Source organism: Vanessa tameamea, chromosome 7, assembly GCF_037043105.1.
Source record: "Vanessa tameamea isolate UH-Manoa-2023 chromosome 7, ilVanTame1 primary haplotype, whole genome shotgun sequence".
Taxonomy (NCBI): domain Eukaryota; kingdom Metazoa; phylum Arthropoda; class Insecta; order Lepidoptera; family Nymphalidae; genus Vanessa; species Vanessa tameamea.
In genome coordinates this window covers 12,770,347-12,797,434 of record NC_087315.1, presented here as the reverse complement: position 1 = coordinate 12,797,434, position 27,088 = coordinate 12,770,347, and the positions used below count along the sequence as shown (strand labels likewise).

Sequence of the window (27,088 nt, the reverse complement as noted above, 5' to 3'; positions counted from 1 at the left end):
TTTGTCTGTTTAATTGTTAAATGTGGTTAATAAGAACTTTTTACAAAAAATGTGTTATTATCGCATTCCTTATTTATTTAGATTACTAAATTAGGATTTGAATAAAACAACCATACTGTGCTACGAAATATACTTTTATTGATAAACCTGAAGCTAAATTACATTTTCTACGTCATAAGGTTGATATAACAATTACATGGTGATCTACGGACCGACAATTTCTATGTTTTTACAAATAAAGAGAGCCTCGGTTAAAAAAACGAATTCAAAAAGTTTTTAAGTACATTTGAACTTATAAAATGAGTTATAAAAGAAATACAAAAGGGATCTTTTTTCCATTGGATACCAAATACTCTGCAACGCTATCTATTATTCCAATATAGACATCAATGCTTTATAGTTAAGGCTTATAATACGATGCACTATTTGCAAACATCGAATAAGATACATCAAAGATAAGTTAAGTTAATAAATTATATAAACTGGTAAATTCATCAAGGCCGTTTGTTAAATCACAGAGTATAAATCTCTGCAGCATAAACCAGTCCCCTCTCTGATCGATGTATTAAATTCAAACAGATGAACAATTATACTTAAACAAAGATAATCTCTTTCTTGTAAAATAATTGCGAGCAGGTTTCCATTCTCGATCACATCAGCGTTCCCGGGGAGATTGGAGGGGAAAGAAAAGGCCTTCTATTTTGTTGCGTGTTTGTCCTCATTCCGAAGCAATCACATAGGAACATAATACACGATATGATTGCTGATATAAACATTTTAAACAACACATCCTTATTACCTACACATTGTTCACAGCTATTTCATTTGAATATATTTAAAGCGCATTATCTACTCGAATAAAGCTTAAATAGAACAGGCTACAGGTGTATTTGTATTTTTGATGTTTACTCTTCGGTCTGACCAGCCGAGTCGAGGATGACCTCGAAGGAGAACGGCTGGAACAAGTAACCCTCGCCGGAATAGAATTTGCTCTGGAATTCGACCCTGCAAATATAAACTTATGTTAATAAAGGTTTTTATCACAGTTCGTTATGCAGACAACACTTGTGATCTTTAACGGGGACGTTACGAGTAAGACTGAAAACATTATATATCTCAGTATGTGGATAATTTTTACTCCTTTTATGTTTATTTTTACTCCTCCTGCCATTGAAATATAGTATTGAATTAGAGGGAGCAAAGAGATAGGTACCAGTGCAGACGCAGCGTGTGCAGGAAAGCGGACAGCCCCTCCATCAACACGAGGATGGACACGGAGATGGCGGCCCAGCCGGCGAACACCACGTACAGGTATATACCGCCCTGGTAACCGGCGGACTTCAGACCTGCAAGGAACCACATAAAATTTGCTATATTTTAAACGAAGAATAATTTTACTTTACTTTCGTCAAGCCCATCTAGGTGGCACCATCCGCTCATCAGATACCAGACCCCCAAACAGCTAGACGTACGATAGGCGGTGGCCACCTAGCACCGTTTCGAGCGAGCGGCCCGCCACCGTGTCCGTCGCCGTACCTTTCCGCAGCAGCATGTTCCAGGCCACCTCGGCCAGCTGCGCGTGCGCCAGCGACAGCGCCCACAGGCGCAGGTAGGAGGCCGTGTGCGACACGCTGCCCAGCACGTACTCGATGGTGTGGATGGCCTGGTGGATGAACACCTCGGTGATGTCGTCGTCGTGGCCGCGCGGCGCGGGCGCGGGGGCGCCGCCCGCCGCGCCGTTCTCGGCCGCCGCCTCCATGCTCTGGTGGCCCTGGCTCTGCGGGTGCGATGCATGCTATTTTATTTTATTATCAGTATAAATTAGATTAAATACTCTACTCCACTCCACATCTATCGTTCAAACTTTATAGAAAACTTGTTATCATAAATAGGGGCTTAACCATTTATAGGCTTCATTTTTGAGTTAATATATGACCAAAACAAGATACATTGTAATTACATAAGAAATCACTCGTCTTCTATGTGTAGGTCGTAGTGATGCTGAATTTATTTCAAGACAATTATTTTAATATTTTTGTTTTCTTTTTTTTTTTTTTGATCATGTGTACACAATAATATAATCTGTTTCAAGATGTTTGTTTAAACATTATATCAAGTAATATTCTCTCTTAATATCAAATATATTTAAAATAAATAAACAAATATTTCAATACTCACAGCACGCTTCTTCTGCTCCTTCATTAGGTAGTAAGGTTTGCCGAACAACATGACCGGGACGCACATCAGCGCTAAGATCACGAAGAACTGACAAAGAAACACATTTTATTCATTAGGGAATACTTGCAACACAGTTCAGATTTCTACAACACAAGCTTACATGACTTACAGTCAATATAGACAAAAAAAAGTATTTTACATTCGACACTAGATTCTTATAGCTTTTATGTTACATTTATATAATATATCGCAACACATCAGCAAACAAAGTGTATAGACTTATTGTAGGAGGTTACCATTCACCACATACTATAAATGATTGCATCGGAACAGACGAACGTAATATAAACATAAATATCAGGTAGGCAGACAAAGGAAGCTCCCTACCTTCTGCAGGCCGATCTGTCCGGCGAACATGGTGGGGTCGCACTGGGGGCGGGTGTTGGCGTCCGTCTTGAACAGCATCATGTTGATGAACGTGATCAAGATGGACGGCGCGCAGAAGCCGCTCGTCTTCACGATCTCTGTTCCAGATTTATTGACACATTACAAATACAAATAATAATCGATCGGTCACTAAATGCTGATTTTCAAAGTAAATATATGCAAAAGTAGCTCTGACTGTCTGCTACGTTTTAGCGGCCAAACCACTGACTTGTATTGGATGAAATTCCTTAAAATTACCGATTAACAGTCAATACAAAAGGGTATTCTACATCAAAATGTTGATTTTTCTGATAAAAAGCCACAAAAATAAATATTTCGGCGAAATAAACACGTTTTCTTGCAATAAAATAAAATACAATTTTAAACCTATTTTATTCCCGCAAAAACGCTGTCAGTCATTTTGGTGACGTCACATTGATAAAAACAACAGTTGTTGTGTTTATGTACGACTGGCACTAATTCAATGTTTAAAGCTATAAGTATTTTGTGTTTTTTGGGAAACACAAAATATTTATAACCCTATTTACTTCAAGTACAGGTCAATTAATAATATCACGTCAGGGTCTCCGCTACACTAACCTGGATCTTGGCTACCAAAGTAGGGAGGCGAAGGTCCATATGTGGTCCACTTGATGAACATCAACAGTACCATGTAGAAGAACAGCAGAGTCAAGAACATAATCTGTGGTATGAATTCTACGTAGATACTGATGCGACGCTTGAAGTATCTGTGGGCAGGGAAATATATCTAGAAATTTAAGAATAGCAAACCTATTTGACCATTTGAGCCTATCATAATATGTTTCATACGATGCAACTTTAAATGTGTCTGTTATCAGATACGAATGTGCTAAAATATAGCAAATGCAGCAATTGTAATTTAGATCGATCGAACAGTGCCAAAGTATAATAATCTTCTTTTGTATATAAGACTAGCGACCCGGCCCGGCTTCGCACGGGTGCAATGCTGATACTAAATATACTACAGAATGCCTTACAACGTTCACAGTTTTTCAGACAATAGACAATACAAACCGCTATGTCCCTGCGTTTTAAATCTGTAATATCTTCGAAAATATTCATTTAAATTGGATAAGGATTATTGCTGTATTGCTTAAAATCACTTCGAAAATAAGCCATTATTTCTCGTAAAAGGTGAAGGATAAAAAATCGTTATTGTGCGTTATCCCTGAGAGATGGACATATACCATCACGGCCTCTTTTGAAGACCTTTTTAAGGTGTACAATACTGTAGTGTATTATTTTGATCTATCTCGTAGGGTTCAGCCAGCGTTTGCTATGTAAGCGGAAAAAATGTGTCCATTTACGACTTTACATCAGAAACCACTAAAATTATCAGTGTTTCTCTACTATATTGTGTATGTATTATACATATAAACCTTCCTCTTGAATCAATCTATCTATTAAAAAAACCGCATCAAAATCCGTTGTGTAATTTTAAAGATCTAAGCACACATAGGCATACAGACAGCGGTAAACGACTTTGTTTTATACTATGCAATGATTAATCTAACTGAGTATATGGAATATTTAAAAGCCGTAATCTCAGAATATCTTATTTATCTCTTTGTAAAGTGGTGCGAGTATTTGTTGCCATTCAGGCAAGATATATATAAAAAATCAAGTAGTTCGCTTTTCCTGTAACACATTTCGGTTCCTTGTCACAAATCGACTTCCATTGATTGCAGGAAAGCGTCACGTGTGTGTGTAAGAGTTTGTAAGATACTCATATATAAACAAAAAAATGGCTTACATATGATTCCAGAGCGACATGCAGACACCGAACAACATGTGGAAGACGCCGATGATGATTGAGATCTTCATCTTGTAAGCGTTCATGAAGATAATCTTATTAGCTTCAGCCAACTAAATGAAGGAACACACGAAAATCATTGAGATTAATATTACAGTATTATTCACTGTAATTATACAAGGTAGGATTTATGAAATCATTTGAAAATAATAAATTACAAAAAAATATGGAATTTTAAATGACAACATGTGAAACTGTGTGAATTTAAAGGTAAACTTTTATTGTGTCAATAGAAAATGGTATTCAATGATGATACGTAAAATAATATAATATTTAATGTCAGCGAGTTTAAAACAACAGTTTAGTTATAGAGTTGTATTATTTATAGTAAAGAACTGTTTGTAGAGTAATGAAGTAGAGCCAATAGCAAAATTATATGGAATAAGATAATCAAAAGTTTGTTTATGTGTACTTTTCCTGCCATTGGTATATACACCTTTAATCTAAACGTGTAAACCCAGCTTTAGGTTTTAGTACATATGCAGTAATGATTAATAATCAATACCGACCTGCCAAACAGGATCTATACCGAAGGCGTATGGGTACTGCAAATAGTCTTCCGAATCAGGGTTCAGTTGCAAGGCCTTGTTCTCCCTCAACGTGGACTCATTGTAGTTATTCTGCCAAGAGGATCCGAATATGTTGAGACTCTTCGAGAATATATCGTTGTATATGAGGCCGGTGTACATCGAGAACAGACCCATGAGCAGGACGATGTACCGTCCGCCGAAGAATATGTTCCAGATCTGGAAAGAGAATATACGTAGATCGGATTCCTGTTTATAGAATTTTCTTTTATTATAATATAAATGTAATAAAAATCCGCGAAATTACTAATTCATTAATATTTTTTTTTTCAGTATGAAATATTTAAGATAGATTAATTCGGAGAAAATCACAAGCGCCATCGCGGATCTATCTATCTATCTGCAGTGTCTACGTGTAAGATTTGTTACTCTCGTTCGTATACTATGTTACGCTAGATGAAGAACCAAGATGGCCTTGGGGTTCGAACACGTAAACCTTAACCGACGGTTGCGGCTTCAGCTCGGGCCAGCGCCTCAGTCTTTAAGCTTAATTTTTGTTTATAATTCATCTCGTGCTCGGTGATTGACGAAGGAGACGACGACGATGACGGTGATTATCGATCGTGAGGAATCTCACATTAGCCAGATCGCCATTGGAGAAGCGTAGAATGATATGGTGAGTACTTCTCGTATTAAGTTCTCGCTTAGCATTATTCTGCAGATGGTCACGTTGAGTAACTTATGGAGACACGATGTGAGCAGAGTAGGTGGGTGGGGACGGTACCTCGCTGTCGATCTTCTTGGCCTGCAGCGGCTTCTCCTTGTAGCACATCCAGAAGCCGAAGGCGGCCATGAGCGCGCCGTGGCCCAGGTCGCCGAACATGACGGCGAACAGGAACGGGAACGTGATGATCGTGTACGGCGCTGCGGGCGACATCCGTTGTGTTATTCGTCGTGAATACAACATGTACCTTGTTTAATTGTATTTTCAATGATAGTCTAATATATTTTATATTTATATGTTTTAATCCCATCCTGATAAATCGAATATCCCGAAAACGTCGGCCCAGATCAGTATAATTCTGCTCACCGGGGTTGACCTCGCGGTAGGTGGCGACGCCGTACGCGTAGATGAGGTTCTGGAAGGCGGACGTGAACTTGTTGGTGCGGTTGTACGTCGGCGGGTCCTCCAGCGTCTCCATGCGGTTCAGGATCGGCGGCACGGAACTGCCGCTGCGTTCCTGTGTTATTGAACAAAATATTAGTAATGTAAACAATACATGCAAAAACATTTATTTTGTTTGCGTACTGAGTGCGACTAAAAATTCTAAAAAAATAGACCACATTCGGGATTTTGAGATGTAATGTCCCTATCATCGATTACATTGTTACCCTCAACCTTTTAACCTGCATTTATCGTTACTAACCATAACACTGATCGATTCAAACGACCTTATCTAATCGATTTTTAAAATTTTCTAAAATAGCTAAAAGTAAGTAAAATTCTTAACGAAAAGAATACTCCAAGAGGAATTCTCTTACCGTTCCTCTCCTCAGAGCGAGCTGTATAGTCTCCATATCCAGCGCGGGCACCCAGCATTCGGCGATCAAACATTTCTGCGTGACGTCCAAGTTGAAAAGGTTGAGAGTGTGGTAGATGGCCTTGATCTTGCGGACCTTCACGAACCAGTTCTTGATGTTCTTCGCGGCCGCTACGAGCACGCGGTGACGGTGGTCTTGGGTTTGGCCGAGGACCTAGCACCAGAATAACATTTTATATTAACTTACATTGGATAACACATAGTTGCACAATTCGTAAAACCAACATACGAGACCAACTCTAACCTTGCTCTTCAAAATGCATGTCGATTTTATCTAGTGATTTTTAAATCTAAAACAAAAAAACAATCAATACACTTCAATGAACATTATTGACTCGTTAAAGAATTGAAGATAATTTTAAACTGCCGACGGTACGGAATGTAGATATTAGAACGAGAGGAACCGGCAAGAATCTACTTTTATTTTTCTAACACATAGTCAACTTTATACAATTAAATAAATATATACGTTTTTTATGAAAACAATGACCATAATACGACATACACATTTTGTATCATACTTACATTATTGAATTACATAACAAGCTTTATCTATTATTATTTTAACAATATATTTAAAATTGTACATAAATAGGCACATTAAGCGCCCGAAAATTCATTGGTGCTTGTGTGAGTTTGAACCAGCTTGGATTTGTTCAGAAGCACGCATTCTAACCACTGGGCCATTGCAGTTCTCGGAAAATAAGTAGCAATAGAGTAATAATATTTCGCATACAAGCTTAATGCTATATAATCTGTTTGAATTTACACACTTAAGGGATCAATCAAAGCGTATGCTTCTAATTCAATGATTATTATTATATTATTTATTTGACGTACACCGCAGGCTTTGTGACGATTATTTAAGAACGTTTATTATGCAATCGTCTTAGTATTACACTATCGCAAAGATATTGTAAACCACGTGACGCGGAATGTAACGACGATCGTAAAATAGACTCCATATGACGTTTATTTTGTAGAATTATAAAATATTGTTATTAATGAAATCTGAGGAGCAACATTCGTATTAAGCGAATATCATCTAAATTAAAAAAAAAAAACTATTATGGTATAAATACGTTATATATAGGAGTCAAAAATAACTTTACATTGACTAACAACGTTTACATTTAACAATTACTTGCAAAAAATACGTCACTTCGATCATTATCACGTACCTTGCCTACGATTTAATTTGACTAATTTCAGTGTGAATCGAATTCCGTTTTCCTTACTAAAATTGTTTTAGTTTAATAAAAAAAAGCCGAGATAGCACTGAATACTAATCGGAGCAAAACACTACTCAATTTGGATGTGCTTAATTCGCGTGTAAATTCTGCTTTATGTGTAACCACCAATTAGCATCGCAGCAAGATTAAGGAAGGTCTTTGCCTTATCAGTTCTGTGATTTAGTGAAAAACAATACGTTACAAAACTGTATCATCAAAAGCACTATGTGTGCTAAGTTTTAACTTAATTTTTTTTGTATTTTTTCGGCAAATAGGCCACCTGATGGTAATGGGTAACCATCGCTCCTACATTAGTAAGAAATATTAATTATTCCTAACACCTCCAACGTAACCAACCTTGGGAACTAAGTTATTATAATGTCCCTCGTGCTTGTAGTTGCACTGGCTATCTCACTCCAAACTGGACCACGACTTTAAACAACCAAATACTAAACAAACAAGTTTATTTTTGGCTGTGTATTACTCGATAGAATTTATATTCAGGGCACGATACCGACACGGTTTGCGTTTAATTTAAACACAAAGAAATGCCGGTGAGAGCCTACTTCAAGAAAGTATATTTAAATTTGATATCTTATCAGTAATCGACCGAAACGAAATTCAAGGACACAATCAAATTCCTTACCGTGTTCAAGTCCTCGATCCTGGTCATCACGCCCATAGCCATTTCACGCCTGTCGGCCGGGGCTTCGGGGCAAGGGTACAGCGTCGCACGGAATCCTTCGCATATTTTCTTGACGCGTGTCTTCAGTTGATCTCCTTGGAAGAATATTATGAACACCGACTTGTATACTTGGTCCGACTGAAAGAGATTTGTTATTATCATTTATATATTTTTTTATTATTAAAGGTAGTCAGGCAGACTGACAAATGTGGCCCCCATGATGGTCCCCACCGCAACACCGCGTAAACATTGATACCAACCTTGAGTACTAAGATGTTATTTCTCCTGTGCTGACTCAAATGTAATCGGAACACAACACTAATAAGTGAAAAATATTTATTTTTATAATAATAATAAACACATTAAAACTTGTTATTCTTATCATTCTTAGAAAAACAGAATGTTTGCCGATACGGACATTTGTTTCTTTAATAAATAATTCTTTGAATCTCCGATTGCTATTTTTTGGAGTCTCATTATCTGATTTGTTCCGCTATCTTAATTTAAATTTTAAGATATTTATTACTATGCTATATTGTTGAATATGTAATGTTACTGTTCAGCACATTATTTCACACAATCGGAAAAGGCTCGTCATGGTTCGACCTTGGAAATCGACCATTTAACTGTTCCTACAATAAACAGTCCTCTAACTTAACCTAATCCATAATGTTACCTCTCGTATCATTACATAACGAACTTGAAATATGAAATATTCCGATAAAAATCATTCAACTATGTTTATAATTTCATATAACCGTAACCAATGTTGAACTAACATTTGACTTCAAATTTAAACATGAGATATTTAAATTTAAAAATAATGTAATATTACTCAATCGATAGTAGACGTAGATCACACCTGAAAACGTGAGTTCAAATTCGGGCAAGCACAACCGAGTCGTGCTCTATTTGTATTCGTGTCGTAGTTGACCAAAAGAAAAATCGTGAGGAAATGATGGAATTGAACCCTATATTTTCGCTTCTTTCAGCCCTGTCAGTAAATAGAACACACCCAATTATTCTATATAATTTTGTATTACCTACCAATATTGGTTGTAGATGGTGAAAACATTCTGGTGTCATATTCGCTCATCTACCTTATAATACATCAAAATAACATTGGAACATCTACGAAATTTAACTTTAGGAGAGAAAAAGCTACTTACAGACGACGGGTCCTCCAATGGTGTGTCGATCTCAGCCTGTCTAAGGAATACGTTTCCTCTACAAGCTCTCCATAACATCCTCTCAAAGGCTGGTATACGCTCACGAAGTATAACACCAGCGACGAAACTGTGCGAATAAGATCATTAGAATCGGGAAATGTCGAGATCGTACACATAGAACTCTACAACAACAGTAATAACAGATAAATAACTGATAAAGATAATAATAACTTTGAACAAGCAAGACATATAACTGCATTTACCCAATATTGGTGACCTGGACTAAAATGAAATCTCTAGTAAAAAAAAATACTAAATTTTTAATTTCGAATGGGTAATTTGACCACACATTTATTGGGTACTGTTGAAACCATATTGGGATTTTTGATTGAATATTAAAATAAAAATTTCGAATCACAGAAAAAAAAGATATATATTCATAATATATTTAATTATTGTATTCTAAATTTAACAATAATTTTAAATTAAATTGATAACTTAACTTAATATATTTACAATAAATACAGCTTATAAATAATATTATGGATTAACGAAAAACATGATTCTTTGCAAATCAATATTATTTATAAGCTGTATATAGGAGAGAGTTATGTAGTGGAGATGAGAAAAAATATATAAGAAATTGGCGCACTTTCATTTGTTTATTTTTTGTATACATAAGTTTTTTTTTTTTACAAATTCACTCGATAACTCGATAAATATAAAAATCCAATACCTGACCAACATAACGTGTTGCATTCAAATTAATATATATTTTTTAAATCAAACTTCGAATGGAAATAAATGTTATACGAAAACGGATGGAAAAATACTATGAACCGACGATACGATATTCTGACGTTCCGGGAAATTCCATCATTGAACTGATATTAAAATGATTACACAAAGTTTATACTCGAAAACGTAAAATTTGCTTTTTATGGTACAACTCAATTGTCATATTTTGTGTAGTATTATTGGTCTTTTCACAATTCCTCGTATCATAAACACAAAAAAAAATCTTAATTATGATCTTAGTACTTCCTTAAATATCAATCATCAATGTGTGATTAATATATCCGAGGTTACATTTTCCAAGTGTGTAATATTTTCCAATCAACCAATTACTGTATTTCTTAGTTTATTTATTCTGTAATATTTATAAGTGGCCTTCGTCGTCTTTAGGAACTTTAGGATCGAAAAAATGTAGCGCTAATAGCGTTCATATTTTAGAAAATACCATCGCATATAAACCATGTCACGTAAAGATAGTCAATTTCATTTTAAGAAAGGCCATTATGTATGTTAATAGTAAATTAGGTATTCAATGTATCACTTCAACAATCGACGTATTAAATTGAATAATTTAAAAGCGAAGGATAATTTATAGTCGAATGCACTTGGCCATTGACTCAGGCCTCCTAGAGATCCCTATTTTTTAAGTCGCATGCCGAAAATTCAAATCAAAAGGTTGATATCCAACAATGTCAAAATATACTTAATACAAGTAGACACTTATATTTCGTAATTATCAAGAATTTATTAAATATAAAGTTATCAATGGTTCAGAATAAGAAGAATTGTAAAGTAATACTTGGTAGCTAACTCTGAATACATCATATAAAACTCCCCTGTATCAACTAGTTAAAGTTCAAAATATGATCTTTCGAGTCGGATATTTTGCGTAGTTACCATTCCAATTAAGTTACACTTTATTACCAAGTCATGTGGTAATTAAAATTTATGGTCAATAAAAAACTGCAACTAATTATCATTTCGTGATTGTCGTTTCGGATGGTTATCTAATATTACATGTTGAAAAAGGTATAATCATTAAAACAGGAAGCTCTTAAATATAACTACATACCATTCGAGTGTTTAATTTTATTAATATTAATCTTGTTATAGGAATTGTCAGATTATACGATACGGCTATTTATTAAGTACCTCTTTTTCAATTGTACGGACATTATCAATTAGATTTTATATTGTTTCACATTTGACATTTCGAAATACATAGTTAAACTCACATTTTATTTTTCAAAATGATTAAAAGTATAAAATTAATGACATTATGGTGAATGATTAAAATATAAAAAGTAAACATTATCTAGTCGACAATAATAAAAAATCTTTATTTACTTCACCAAGTATAAAACAAAGTATTTATAAGTTCATAAAAAGGAAATTCAGTAAAACTGTTAACAACGAAATCATTAATTTAACTATGAGAGATTGATTTTGATTTTGATATTTGTTTTCTATAAATTATTTTTAAAAAACAAATATACCACCTATAAATAATTTTGAGCTACATTATTAATTTCTTGTCTTAAAAAATCGCACCAGCCTATATCAGCCTCGTTAGTTAAAGTATAATAATAATACCACAAAGCTGTCAGCGTGTCACAGCGCCCCAGTTACACATATAATCAATAAATTCCCAAAGGTATTATCGATTGCTATCAGATGATCAACAATTATGGCGCCGATAAATATCCCTGCAATGTATCAGACGTGTCTTTGAAATCATATAAATGACCTAAATCCTCATCAGCCGGAGAACCATAAATATATATTTTTTTATATGATAATCTAGTTTGTTTTGATAAGTTATTAAGAGCAATAATGCTAACATATTTATGAATATATAATTATACAGGAAATTTGGGTATGTTTTCGATACATATATTTGGTGGAAAAAAATACTAAGTTTCTTGCCGGTTAGTTTCGGTAGAAACACCATTTTAAATCGGCAATTGCTCCAAATTTAATAAAGTAAATAACAATACAAATTTGCTTATAAGAGTATACTTGAATGAAGAAAATGTTATTTGACGAGAATCGGTGGAACAAAATACTTTAAAATAAGCCTCTAAGGTATGATTTAGTCGCAATCCCTTTTTTGGAATCTCAATCGTATGCAATTTGAGGGTTTGACACGTCTATTGTTCGACACACGATTCGCATTGAGGAAGATTAACGACTAAACATAATGCAAGGTCTCGTATTGTTCTTCATTACGGTAATTTATCTCTTAATAACACACAATGGCTTTACAAAATTTTGTGACAATGGTCTTTGAAACTACATTTTATTTCACGTTCTGTCAATATCGTGCTAATAAGACAGTGACTTATTTAATATCTGTCATTTAATATTTTACTAGGCGAGCATAGTTTTCCATTACACTAATTCATTACTTTGATTTGTAAACATTTTTATAATTCTGCGAGTCATTTTCATCATCAACGATTCAACGTTTCATCAACGTTGTTCATCGGTTGTTTATTAACCACATATTTCATACATTCAGCTATCACTGATTTATCTTTCGAAAGAAGAAGACCCCTATTTAACCAAACGTCTAAAAACGTAAAAAGTAAAACTATGGTTACTTACTACATTGAGTATCGCTTGGCTACCCATTGAATTATTAAGGTATATTAAGTGGTTATCATCATTGGTCCGTTTCGGGTCGAATGACGAGTGAACTAAAATACTTTTGGTTGTGAATCGATAATGTTCAACAAGCCGCTGTCTTAGCGCACATTGACATGACTAATTAGGACCATTTGCATATCTTTGTTCATGTTTTAAATGTAAAAAAGATAAACTTTTCTAATTTATCACTTTGTATGATGATTTACTGACCGATTTCGCCACGTCGATCATTTTTAAGAGAAAGTAGTCAATTGTGAAGGACAAATTACACCGCAGTAGTGTGTGCTTAAACACAAGTTAACGTCAACATTTGTGAAGCTACTGAGATGTTCATCACAATAAAAACAATAGTGTAGTGTAGTGGTGTTGTTGCGCTCAATTGAGCGCAAGACCTCGGGTTCTGCAGATTTATTAGCTAGCCCCAAAACAATCAAGGCAGTCACAGTTATAACATAGCTATCAAAATCGCAATTGTATTTTTCTTTGATTTTATTCTTCATAAATAAGTCACAAATGCATTCAAAATTTTACACCATCATAGTTACATTTATTTTGCGGTTTTTAACATTTTATGTCTATTTATTTACGATGACGTTTAATATATTTTATAACACAATAATAAAATGGCAACAGCTTACGACAATGCAGTTTGCTGTCATTTATTCATGTAATCACGTGAAGGAATGAGTAACGCTTGTTCTGAATGTGCATTGTTTGCGGAATGTCTAAATTAACCTCCTTAACGTTCGTGTTTCCCTAGTACGTTGATAGGTATCTTCCTTGCTTTATACATCATTATATATTTATTATCGACTTAAGGGCAAGGTTCGGCGATAAACGTCTTTTAATATCCCGGACTAATGTTGTAAGAGGGATTTTAAACACTAATTATTTAATAATCTAATTTAAAAAAAGGAGGACATTCGCAATTCACCTTCATGCACACATTTTATATTCGAGTATTACTTTTTTGTTGATTAACCGATTTTGATTTCAGTAGATCTTCAAGGGCTCATCATAATTTATTTGTTGTTTGATAATTTATTTATTATTCAGTTTTTATTTGAAGCGTACGTTCAGACATAGTTTGTATTTGAACTCTTAATTACAATGCCATACGACCAATAACTAAATAGTTCGAGTAAATCGAACGGCAAAACGATCGTAAATGACATTGGACGAAACAAAAGAGAATATGCAGATGTCATTTCAGCTCATTTATCATTTCCAGCGTTCCGCTAACGTCGTTAACACTTCCCGCATGGTTATACATATATTTATCATTAATAGCTATAATTATTAATTTGTACAGAATTATGTCAACGCTGAGAACGCGTCGCAAACAATTTTAGCCAACTGTTGGCCTGTTGGCAAGTACACGCACACTGATAAAGTAGTATGCCGTTTGTCGTGAGTCAAGCGTAGCTGTCACACACACAAAGACAATAAAGTTGGCTCGTTTGAGTTAATTATTTTGTAGTGTGACATTATATCTAAGCTAAATTTTATGTTTAAAGTTTTTACTTTAAATCTTCCAAAATTTTCGAAAACATATCATTTTGGAGATCTTTCATATTTTTTAGTACTACAAAAAATAAAACATGAAATCTTAAACTACATTTTGCTTATTTTATATGTTTATTAGAAAACAAGTGCCGACATTTTTTATCGCTATTTGCTCAACGTTTTGAAGGTATTAACTCATGGACGTTTAATTTCAGTATCATTTTCTCTCGCGTCTGTCTCTGACATTGTAACTTGAAACAGGCACAAATTCAAGGCAACGTATGATTCGAATTTAAAATTTTTATCAAATACTTTATTTACGTCTTGTATCTTGTCTTTATATTTTAAATTAATACAGGATTCAGTTGAGCGTGAAATTGAATTGCCTTCGGAATTGATCGGGGAACCACCGTATCGTATAAACAAAATTACATTCGTCTGGTTTATTTCTGATTTCCTCAAGCATACATTGAATATTACATATATTTTCAACCTAAGACACTTGACATAAGGGTGATATTTCATCCTTACTGAAATATTAAGCGCGTTGTTAGATTTTGTAATTTACCCAAAGGATTTTGAGTGCAATTTAGTTTGATCGTGTCGTTTCAAATGATGTAATATAGGGGGCGTTTCACCTTGGCACAGCACCAAGTCTGTCTGTGTAACGTAATATTTTATTTAAGTTTAGGGTCTCTTCTCTTTTTGGAATGTATCACAGGCGCCGGACGAAGGTCACCATTAGAATGTAAAATACAATAACTAAAATGTTAAGGGCCGTACGTTACACAATACTCAGTTATTATAATGTTTATTTCATTAGTAGGTAACGACTACAATATATTTTTTAACATGATTAAAACATTCATATCATGTAACATTTATCGTCAGTTCATAGTTAATTTCTTATGATCTATACAGGTACTTAAATGAGCCATCAATTAAATACTGCTTTTTCCACAACGAAAGTTTTAAAAGAAAAAAATATACCGCAAAGGTTTGGACGTGCGACAATTTCTTTTTTTAACTCGCGTTCAACAAGTCAATTTCTTCATGATTAACATAACATAACTTATACCATTTATTCAGAGCGTGCATTATATAAATTTAAAAAAAAATATCTTACATCATATGACTTATCTTATTCCAAATTTCTTATCGGCTTAATCTATACAATTGTATATAATTCGGAGATGATTTTTTAGCCGTGTGCGCGGATGCATGTGTGCGTGCGCGTTTGACTTTACACATAAGGACATAGTATTTACGGACTCCTCGTACACATAATACAAAATTAAAGACGCATAGATGACGCACATGACGCATTAACGATACTAAAAGAATTAAATAATATATACAGATGTTAAAAACGCCTTGCAAATGATACAGGTAAGAGTATTGCACGATACAACGTTAATGAGAAAACCTACATGTTTACGTAAACGTAAATTAGGTTGTCACAGTTGCATGACGATCGTATCGCCCGAGTCGAGATAATTATTACTGACATTAATTATAACATATGTTTAAAGTAGTTTAACATGTCATTTTATATGAATATATAAAATTGTGTACTTGAAACATATAAATACTAACGACTATACCCTGTCCAAGTTAGCTTGATCTTTTTGTTAGACGGGCTAGTTATGAGAAACAGAAAATATAACATATATAACAGTCGATGGAACGATAAATCGTTCAATCAATAAATGATAAATCATTGTGACACTAGAAGTCTTACAGTGACAAGTCAATAGAACTAATACCCACCACTTCATTTAACAAGGAGCCAGTAAGTATAATTACATACACTGAGAACTAAGCAAATCCCACAATCATTAACAATGATCATACAATATAAATAAACTGTATTGTATACAAAGAAACTAAAAACAAAAACATGAGACATGGACGATGTACATGATCCAGCTTTATCGCTAAGTGAGTTCTTTTTGTCAAAGTTAAGACAGAATTTTTTTTTAAGAAAAACACCCAAGATATACAATAATTTTTATTATTAGATTAGATTTAGCCTTTAGCCTTGTATAAGACGTATGTAAATATGTATAACGGATCTTGTACATATAAATATAATTTCTTTCATTTAACATATCATCGGTAACGTGTAATTCACGATAATAAAGGTAAACGTCCGATGTATCGGATATTGTTTTCAAACAACCTTTGTGAGAACTAAACATTTCATTTGATAGATGTTGTTATAACGATTCCTGCTAACATTTGCTTTGTCGGGAAATTTAACGCTAATTGTTCATATAAAGCTGAAGAGTTTTTTTGATTACGCTAATAACAGGATACAAAAGGATAGAAAAGTTGACCTACCTAAAGATACGCTTTCAGGTCTAAACCACGCATCCGATCCTAAATTTGGGATTTTGAGTACACATTTTCAGGGTACAGACGAGGACATTAGGTAACTAAAACTAGACCTCCCTTCAGACGTAAGGGAAGCTGAAACAAGTAGACTATACAACATCACCCACGAAGGTGAAGCAGTAACATATAAAAAGTGTGAAACCGCTTGAAGCAACTCGTACAATATATATTACATACATTCTGTAATATAAATTACATTCTAAGATTGGCATCGTTTGATCAATAAAATGGGCTATATGAGTATACCCACGCATTCATATACGAACTAACAGATTAGAACCGAGGGCGATGCAAACTTACGAACGGGTGTAAGGGTCATGTTATGGGTACTAACTTGAAAATCTTGGTTGAGTAGTCTAAAACATGGTTAACCTTTTCACAAAGGCTTATAATTAGAAGTGCATTCTTCACTTGTTGCCAATGTTGCATGTCCATATTGTAATAAATTATTATCCACAACATTTATATCACCTTTAGCGGTAAAGTAATTATTGCTTTTTTCATAATTATGTCCCAAATATGGGTCTTCAATCACTAGAACGTAATGGTTATTTGTAATTTCACTGTACGTGTTCACTGCACAGTGAAAATGATTAGTCATATTGTATAAAAAGTTGAGACATTAAAAAACATTCGTGCAAATGTGCAATTTCACTGGTGAAAATAATATCACAGATTTTATAACAACCCTGCGACAAATACGAACTGACTATGTAATTTATAACTAAATATTTATTGATTTTGCATAATATCCTAGGTCAAGGTACCAGCTGAAAACCAGTGCTGTGTTTCGCCTCAAATATACTGAACTGAGTTTTTTTGCCACACAACATTAAACTTAAAATTTATATTAACATTATTTGTTTTATGTATGACCGCGCTAAACTTTAAACTTGATCGTCTCAAAAAAGAAACGATACAAATACATCACAAATGATAAAGACCAGACAGAAATTCAACAGTCGAAGATAAAAATACCGAAACATGAGTCAATGTTATTGTTTTCTACAATAAGCTACCGCTGCACTGAATCTCCTTATCTTGGCTGTATTATGCTTTTCTCGTATCAATCTCAAAATGAATCTGTTTGATATAATGCTATCTTAAATTTAATCCGACCAAATGGTCACGAGTACCATACCGATATTATCGACTGGATACAAATTTGACGATAAAAATTCCATAACTTCATGATTCTGACTTGCAATGTTAGACAACGACATTTCAAGTTATATATTGATATTTTACAAAAGGACCTATTAGTTTAAAATTCGTCTATGTACTCATATTTGTTTTGCCATTACGACAAAACACGTTAAAAAGAAAATAAAAATAAAAAACGTTCAATTCTGATTCAAGGATCTTTAGATTTTTTATTCAAATGACAAACGAGGCATGGATAAATGTGATAGCAAATTGTAAATCGTTTACAAGAAACTGACAGCTCTCTAGAGGCATTGTGATGATAATAGCCGATCTTTAGCCAAAGGCTTACCAACTGAGAATACGGGCAGTAAAATTTGTACGTAAGAAACAAATGAGTTTGCATAGATTATAACACAGTGTCACACCACGTCTGATAACGAAACACGGAGCTAAATAATTTATTAACAACATCATTATCTGAAGGTTAAAATGGGAACGGAATATTGAGTATGTAAAAAAAATACCGCTCTGAATGTATAGTATAAGTCTGAAAACAAAGGAATAAATAAACAAAAAGAACAAAAATTAATAACTAAGACACTCGTACCAAGACGCTGTTAGATTCTTAATCGAGAAAATAGTATCTTGTAATTTTCGTTGTCATAAGTTTTCTGCGACTAATAATATCGCGATAGAACATATAGAATAAACTGGACAAGGTAATCTAGTCATTTATGAGAAGGGTCAAAGATTAAAATCAAGCATTTTACGACCAGTTTTCAAATTTTCAAGTATATTGAACGGTTTATTCTATTTGAGAAAACGTATGATAACGAAAAATTTAACATTTTCAGCATTTACAATTTTCGCACCTATTCCGTTATCTATTCTTGAAGTCCAAATTGAAATTTATATACATGTAGGGACGCTGAGTGAAAATATTTCTACAGGTGAAGTGTTAGTAAGCATGTCTTTACAATATGTTAATAAAACCATCGAAATTGAAATGAAACAGGTCAGCTGGGAGTAGTCAATTTTGTTACTGCATAAAAATGAAATTTTGTAGACAACTAGCTAAAAATTAAAGTTATTTCTTGTAAACGTGGTCTATCATGGGTTTAGTTAAACCCTGATTATCTCTTCCATCATCATTAATTTGGCAATCAAAAGAATAAGACAAAGTAGATATATTTAACTTATCAATCGCTAAGCAACATTCAAAGGTTAATTCCATAATATGTTAAAATACCACAAATTCATGTCCTTCAATTTCGAAGGTTAAATATAAAACAGGACCAAAAATGTTATAACCTTCCACCAAACACAAACTCTCCGTAAAATATTTCAACTACAAATAATTTACATTACTACTAACCAAGGCAGGAATTCCAAGGACTCTTGTTTATCCCGAAAACTAAGGAGTAAATCAAGCAAAAACATTTTAGCATTTATAACATATTTAAAAAAAAATTATCAAAGAAATCACAACGATGACGTCTCGTGATTTCATTGATAATAATATTAGTTCAACAATCGGATGTTTATTTTACTGTAGAATTCAGCATGCAAGATTTGTGACTTGTCCTACGATCGAACATAATTTTGCGTTTAGAATATGTTAAATAAATTATAACCTCAAGTATCAAATTATCTATTTCTCCAAAGCACTAAGGAACTTGCTAAAATCATTATGACTTTAAAGTATATGACGCGTTTACTGTAAAATATGAATGATGGTAAATATTTATGTTGGAGATACAATTTACCATCAAATAATAAAACTGTAAAATTCATGTAAACATCTAGATTGATCACTGTAGGTTGACGTGTGAAAAAATTAATTTCATACGTACCCAAGAGCGTCGACATACTATATATTGTTTAATTAGTTCCGAATAATATAATCAAATATATATTTACATTACTTTATTCAGTATTGAACATTCTAATACAGGGTATAAATTATTATATTTTGTAAAACTAATCTGTAGACCCTTTATGAACATGATGTTTTATAAACAAATTAAGATTTTGATCAATAATTTAGCTCCTTTCTTTGCGACACCCTTAGCTATAAACAGGCTGGTAAAATACAGCTGAAAAGCAGTGGTTACTCGGTTGATAGCATATCAATTGAATATCATGCACCATATCCATAATTATATTGATCGCAGTGATCGTTGCTTTCAAAGTTCAACTAATGAATATCGCTTGGTTACTGCTGGTCAGCCGTAATTCCCACCGTGTCAACTAGTACCGTATGTACAATCGTATACATACCCTAGTTGAACCTGTCCCATATGTTTGTTCGGATCGTCGGATATCAGTGCGCGCGTCATCGATTCGGTGGTATTGGCACCGCCCTCGTGCTAGCGGACAAACAAACATGTAGACAAGACATTGCCCAAATCACGACACAAGCCGAAAGCTAAACCCACAAATATGATATTTTCACCATGGATGGTTCATTGCCTGTTGTAGTAAAAAAATAGCGCCAACGCGTCTTCAATTGTTTGATTGCGATGACTACTATAATTCAAAAAGCTTATATTGTTTATATTGTTAGTTTCAACATCTACTTCAAATTGTGATTAATTAACAACGTGATCACCTACTTTTTTGAAAATAAAAGTGAATATCTACGGACATGATAAAACTCATAAATGGCATGCAAACATTATAACAGATACAGAAAGCATGACGGTATGAAAAGAACACGATCGTTATGTTTAGACCGAAATTTCACCACGCGGATGGACTTCAAAAATAAATCGGTTTCGAAAACTTTGTTAGTTAAAACTCACTCAGGCAGCAGTTGATTAGCACTCGATAGGGGACTCGTCTAGACCTATAAGCATCGTATTAGAAATTGAGAATTATAAGGTGATGTCGGTGCTACACTAAGCTATCATTCCATCACACAAGAAGTAAAAGAGGTGTTAATTTGATAATATACTATAAACCGGCTGTCTCCAATGCTTGCCTGAGTGGTGAGCGGTAGACTCCCGTATCAGCGTCACAGTACAAGCGCTGCAAAAATAATTTCGTTCCATAACTTGCTCTGACTCCCATTCGTCGCCCCTATTACTAAAACGCAGGAGTCAGGGCACGTCCGAGAACATTTTTAACTTAATCTGCATACCCCAATTTGAGCGCTTGCCCTCCCGCCATGAGTCCCTCTTCCCCCAGTAGTGTCACTTGTTCTTCCTCTCGCGAAGGGTCCGCCATCTTGTGCACACAAGCGCCAAAATGGCGCCAAGGTCAATTGCGCATTCAAGGTCAATGTCACATTATCGGTGGAATGTTTAATTTACCGATGAAAAAGCTTTGAGACAGCGATCAATTTAGAGCCAAAATACTTTCGTCCCCACAAATTTTTCAAATGTATTCAATTGTTAATTAAAATACAACTTGGAATATTGGAAAATTTTACATTATTTTAGAATTAGAAATGTGACAATGACTGTGAACTTTTGAAATTTTAAGATACCTAGCAATATATTCAAGTAGTTTTGATGTTCATTTTAATGTCACACTTTAAAACGATTGTATGAAGAAGACCCACGACCTCGTAAAAGACAGACAGTGTTAACATATTTAAATAGAGGCAGTGCTGAGTGTTTTAGTAAACGAAGAGATATTTAGTATTTTTTCATTTGATTATACATATAATGCCGATCGGGATTCTCTCGTATTTAATGATACATCGACTTAAAATAAAAAAAATAGAACTCAACGAAAATGATTAAAACAAAACATCATAATATACTTAAAAATTTAAAATCGATCGACTTGGAGCTAGTTTTTTTCTACAACAGCAGCATATTGTCGACTTTAAAATCTTGATAGAGATGCAGTCAGTATAAAAAGTTTTATAACAATTTGATGTAAGCTGGGTACTGAGAGTTTAAAACGACGACTGGATATACTTATGCAGCATGTTCACCTAAAAACTTACATAGATAGTGTAACAATAAATAATTGAACGTTGCCTCACGGGGATATGCCGGCGTGAATTATCTTATCTCACGATTAATTTATAAGACTGAACTACGAGGTGGCTTACGTAAACAACACACATAATATAGATTAACATTATAACGTTGTTATATCGATAATTGTAGAGCAAATCATGTGATCCGAAACGACAAAGTAATCGTAACATCACATTATAAAAATAGTCTGCTTACCTCGTCGAAGAATACTTGTGTCTTCCTAAGGATGTGTTTGAGCTCAGTCAGTTCGAGATAATTTCTCTTCAGAGCTTCCGCGTTCTGATTTACTTCGCGTAGCTCATTTTCAAGTTTCTCGAAGGTTGCCTGTAGATTTATTTTTAATAAATTCACATCCTCGTCTTAAATTGGAGGATTTACATGTAGCAATTCTTCTACCCCATCACAGATATATCCTCACAGTGTTTCCTTCACCGTTGAACACGACAAAACACAAATGAACCATTAGAAAATTCAGTTTTGCTTGTCTCGTCAATAATTATTTGAATCAGCAATTTTAAGTTTGACGTTTTCTATTCTCAGGACCATATCAGCTCCTCTTTGAGTAGTTGTACATAACAGTGTAGCAGCACTTTCTAGTCGAAGAGCAACTACTCGTAGGGCGAAAAATGAACCTGCCCTGATGACATCAGTCGAGGCAATAACGGGGGGTGTTAAATGTTTTAGCAAAAGATTCCCTCCTTATTTAAGTAGACGGAAATTATTTTATAATAGAAATGTTTTTGTATCTAAGACCAATATGAAAAGGAATTCACTTAAAACAGTACGCGAATTATAATTCTGTTTCACAAAGAATGTAATAGTCATTTGCTTGTGTTTTAAGTAGAGTCATCCTTCATAATGAAATATCACAAAGCATTGCTATAATATTGTCGTGTGCTTAACCAGTAGGTCGAATATTCGTAAATAATTTGAATGATTAATTTAATTGAATCGACATATAACAGCATTAAGTATTATCTTACCTCAAGGTCAATCATCTCTCTGGGCTGAGGCGCCTCTGGGACCTCTCCTGGTATCTCAAGCATGGGAATACCATCGCGTCTGATCTCCTTCTCGAGATAACGAAGCTTGCGTTCCATTTCATCGCAGCGACGCACTTCGTTGACGAATTTGCGTTGGAAAGCATTTACGTCAGGATTTAACTGTTGAGAAATGTCATGGATAATTATAGTTAATTATAGAACACACAATCACAACGTATGACGTATAATTTTATCTATTACATTATAAGTACCACAAACTTGAATTGGTACATATTTAGACGATGATATAAGGTAATTGTAATATCCAACAGAATTATTAGAAGATCAGAAATTATAGTGACTGAGCTGTCGGAACTTTCTATAGAAGGTTGATTCTACAATAGCAACCGCTTCGGGCTCAATACGATGCAAAAAAATATATCTTTTTATATTTGTAGTCATAAATATAAGGCAACCTCATAAGTATAAAAATATATAAGTATTAGTATTTTAGAATTTCATCTTAGGCACGAAAAAATTACTATAATAATTTAGAATCTGCCTTGCAGGGAAGGCCGATGTTTATAGATTGCTGAATAAATATTTGTTTTATTTTTTTTTCATAAATAATGAAATAAAGAAAATATTTTTTTTCGTTTTATATGTACTGTCAGTTGCTATTCTAAATTGTCTTTGACATATTTTTAAAGGATTTCTTTTATTAAATTTCAAAGGTGTGGTCGAAGGATACTATTACATTCCATGTTGTCAATGCAAATGTTCACACGCAGACGCTCAGTAGTTTGTTCAGGTGTAATCAATCCCTTCAATGAGTTAATACCAATAATGAATGTCATCTATTACATAATTAACTACATGTCTGTCCTTGGCATTTATTGGTCTATTAAACCATAATGACATAAGCTACACATTAACAACATATTTATAATATAATTTGTCCTTTGAATACATCTTAATATTTTTATTCAATTTTTTTTTTGTGTGCTGTGCTTATACAATTTGATAAAGTTGGGTAGTCTGATATATCAGCATGCAGTTCTAGACAATCAAAATGTCAAAAATAATTTGCTTTGAAAGAACCCCATTCAAAGTAATTTTTTGTAAATACTTATTGTTATATTTATTGTACTGTATTTTAAAAATGTATTTGAAACTTAATCTATACTCTTAATTTATTATAATATAATTTTAAATATATCTAACAATAGACTGTTGATGTTTTCAACAGGTTCAAAAATTCTAATTGTAAGCTTACAAAGCTCATTTAACTTGAACTGAGTATTAAAAATCAAAATTGTCACACTATATGTTAATATTGATATAGGAATACAAAAAGAAAGTATAATGCTTAGTATTTAGTGTAGAGTGTGATTTAAGTATATTTCAAATACAAATACATTTGCGATTACAACAGGCTTAGGGGCCTGATGACCTATTGGACAAAACATGAAATATGAACTAAAAATGTTGGGTTAAAAACCATGGACATTGTAAATAAGCCCTTCATATGTCGAGCAATATTCTAAACCATGTGTATCTACAATGTAGTGGTAGAATATTCAATCAGTCACATAAATAAAGGAAGGTCTTGGTCTAACAGCACAACATTTACATGTTCGATTCAATTTCATATATTTTATCTGATAAATATATTAAAACTAATTCATCCATAATGATAAGAATTAGTAATGCCATAATACATCAATTAAATCACATGATTTGATTACAATCAAGTTTTTTTTAAATATAAGTTTATGTTGGCATTATTGTAAATTGTCTTATGATTGAATATTATTTAATTACATAACTTTCAGTATATTTCAAAAAAGGTTGCATATTTTTCGATTTTTTTATTTTTAAATATTTTTTTATTCAGTGTGCTACAACTATGCAATTGCATGTATACATAATATAGAAGCTTATACATTAAATCATTAGATTTCAATTGCCACAAAAAAATCTTATATATAAACTGAAACATTAAAGGCATTGTTTTAATTACATTTTATTTTATTAGGATACAATATTACATTTAGTGAGGTCTTTGACTCAGAGATAGTTACAGACGTGTTATAGAAGTCAATCTATATAGATACATCCATTAAGACATTAGCATAAATTCAGCTTATATAAAAGATATGTTATTTCATAATTTAATATAATTTTAACTTTTATTTTATGCTAATTTAAAGTTAAATATATTAATAATTGTAGCCACATTTTAGTAAGTAAGTAAATCCTTCCTGTATACTATTCACTCGATAAGATACTTATTAAAAATTGTATTTTTCCACTCCCACTGAATATTGATTCATTACCATAATTTATTGATGTAAATGAATATGAGGAAACATTTACATGAGAAATCAAAGCAAAGCCTAAGATGGTACATTAATAATAAACAATGTTACATATAAGGAAAGTTATATCACAATGTATATTTAAATATTAAGAAATAACACTTAGAATATCCTTATTCGTACCATTCTAATTAATTTGAGGACACTATTTTTATATTCAGACTTATTTTGGGTGAGAAAAACTTCACAACCATAATATACTTAAATTTCTGGTATTAAGGTTCAAATTTGATTGTTACATTTAATACCTTACAAACAATATTATTTTTATGGCATGATTAAATTAATTCTATTTCTTCAGTGATATTTGTACTTAATTACTCTTAAAAATAATTATGTATCATAATGAGGAAAATACCCAAAAGATACAGTATCAAAATAGTGTCTTTTTTTTAGCTGCAATATCCCATTGCTAGGCAAAGATATCTCTTGATAAGACAGTGTAGACCTCTTTTGAAGCTCATAATCTTTTTTTTTATTTATGATCATTAATTTACTAAATTGAAAGAAAAAAGAGATTATATTCAAACATATAATTATTACATAATTATCCATTTTATGCTTAAGATCTTTTAAGTCAATCACAGGATCTCATATGCGATATATTAATATTTTTCTTGGTAATCTAGACTAGTCAGTTGGAGCATGATAAAATATACATCACTGGGAATTCTGAACAAGTATTGTGTCTAAATATTTACTAACTTATAAAAATTATAGAATATTCATATAAAACCAAAATTATGCAATTAACGTGAAAACTATATAATTGAAGCATTTATTTTATTCTTGTATAATTTTACATAATCATGTTCTTTTCTAAGTCTAAACCAGTAAATTTGACATATATGTTTCTTATTTGTCAATAATATGGTATATAATTATATACATAGTAATACAATAAAAAATCAATAACTCAAGCAAACCCTACTGCATTATAAAAATTAGAGAATAACAAAGATTTAGCAAGTGAATTAGGGTCATCCGCTTTCTAGATTTTTTTTATATAGTATATAGTTTATATAGTTTTAGTATATAGGAGCAAAATCAATATCATTACATTAAATCTAGGTTGAACCTGTACTGTTCAAAATAAAAAGGGCGTTTTATACTCACGTCGCGGAATTGTACGAGCCCCAATTCACCAAGTTCAGACACGCAAGCATAGGCTGCTTCACTCTGTAGGAAAAGTTGACATAAAGTCATTTCCTCACTCCGAAACAACGACCCCATTTTGTTAGTTTCTTTAACACAATACACAAAAAAATAATTCCTATCTATCTAGGTTCGTCGCATCCGCCTACGAACGGACTTCGGCGGCGACGACACCGAAATAAATGGAAACCGATCAATATGATTGTCCAGTGAGCGAACTCGTCATCGATGCGCAACGCGACGTTTGTACCGGGATACCATTAGAAAAAATATATTATAATATTGTGCTTTGCTAAATCATTTAATATTTTAAGTAAATCAAAAACAAATTTAAGTTAAAATAAATCACATTTCCTCATTTACTATTTTATTATAGTTGCACTAGAAATAGAAAATAAGGAAAATAGG

At 33.1% G+C, this 27,088-nt stretch overlaps 1 protein-coding gene across 4 annotated transcripts; it reads right to left on the bottom strand.

The window, feature by feature from the left end:
- Positions 1–115: 115 nt before the first annotated feature.
- On the bottom strand, positions 116–26,928 carry LOC113395740 (V-type proton ATPase 116 kDa subunit a 1). Of its 4 annotated transcripts, XM_026633415.2 has the most exons (18): positions 26,642–26,928; positions 23,145–23,324; positions 22,357–22,485; positions 20,447–20,535; positions 19,542–19,580; positions 9,674–9,800; positions 8,466–8,642; positions 6,529–6,741; positions 6,077–6,227; positions 5,771–5,910; positions 4,969–5,205; positions 4,400–4,512; positions 3,205–3,353; positions 2,566–2,702; positions 2,179–2,265; positions 1,537–1,777; positions 1,214–1,346; positions 116–1,005 (listed from the first exon to the last, which is right to left on the bottom strand). In XM_026633415.2, exons 1-18 carry the CDS (start codon positions 26,756–26,758, stop codon positions 906–908), a joined length of 2,559 nt encoding a protein of 852 aa, XP_026489200.1. In that variant the 5' UTR covers positions 26,759–26,928; the 3' UTR covers positions 116–905. The 4 variants fall into 4 exon arrangements, with proteins under 4 accessions (XP_026489200.1, XP_026489202.1, XP_064071532.1 ...); XM_026633417.2 differs by lacking the exons at positions 19,542–19,580; positions 20,447–20,535 and adding an exon at positions 21,309–21,394; XM_064215462.1 differs by lacking the exons at positions 19,542–19,580; positions 20,447–20,535 and adding an exon at positions 21,150–21,196.
- Positions 26,929–27,088: the final 160 nt, after the last annotated feature.

Excerpts from the sequence above, each read along its gene's own strand:
- LOC113395740 (XM_026633415.2), bottom strand. The coding sequence starts at position 26,758 with ATGGGGTCGTTGTTTCGGAGTGAGGAAATGACTTTATGTCAACTTTTC. Across the intron at positions 5,911-6,076 it reads CTACCGCGAGGTCAACCCCG|CGCCGTACACGATCATCACG; the intron begins GTGAGCAGAATT and ends TGTCGCCCGCAG. Across the intron at positions 3,354-4,399 it reads ATGTCGCTCTGGAATCATAT|ATACTTCAAGCGTCGCATCA; the intron begins GTAAGCCATTTT and ends CCCTGCCCACAG.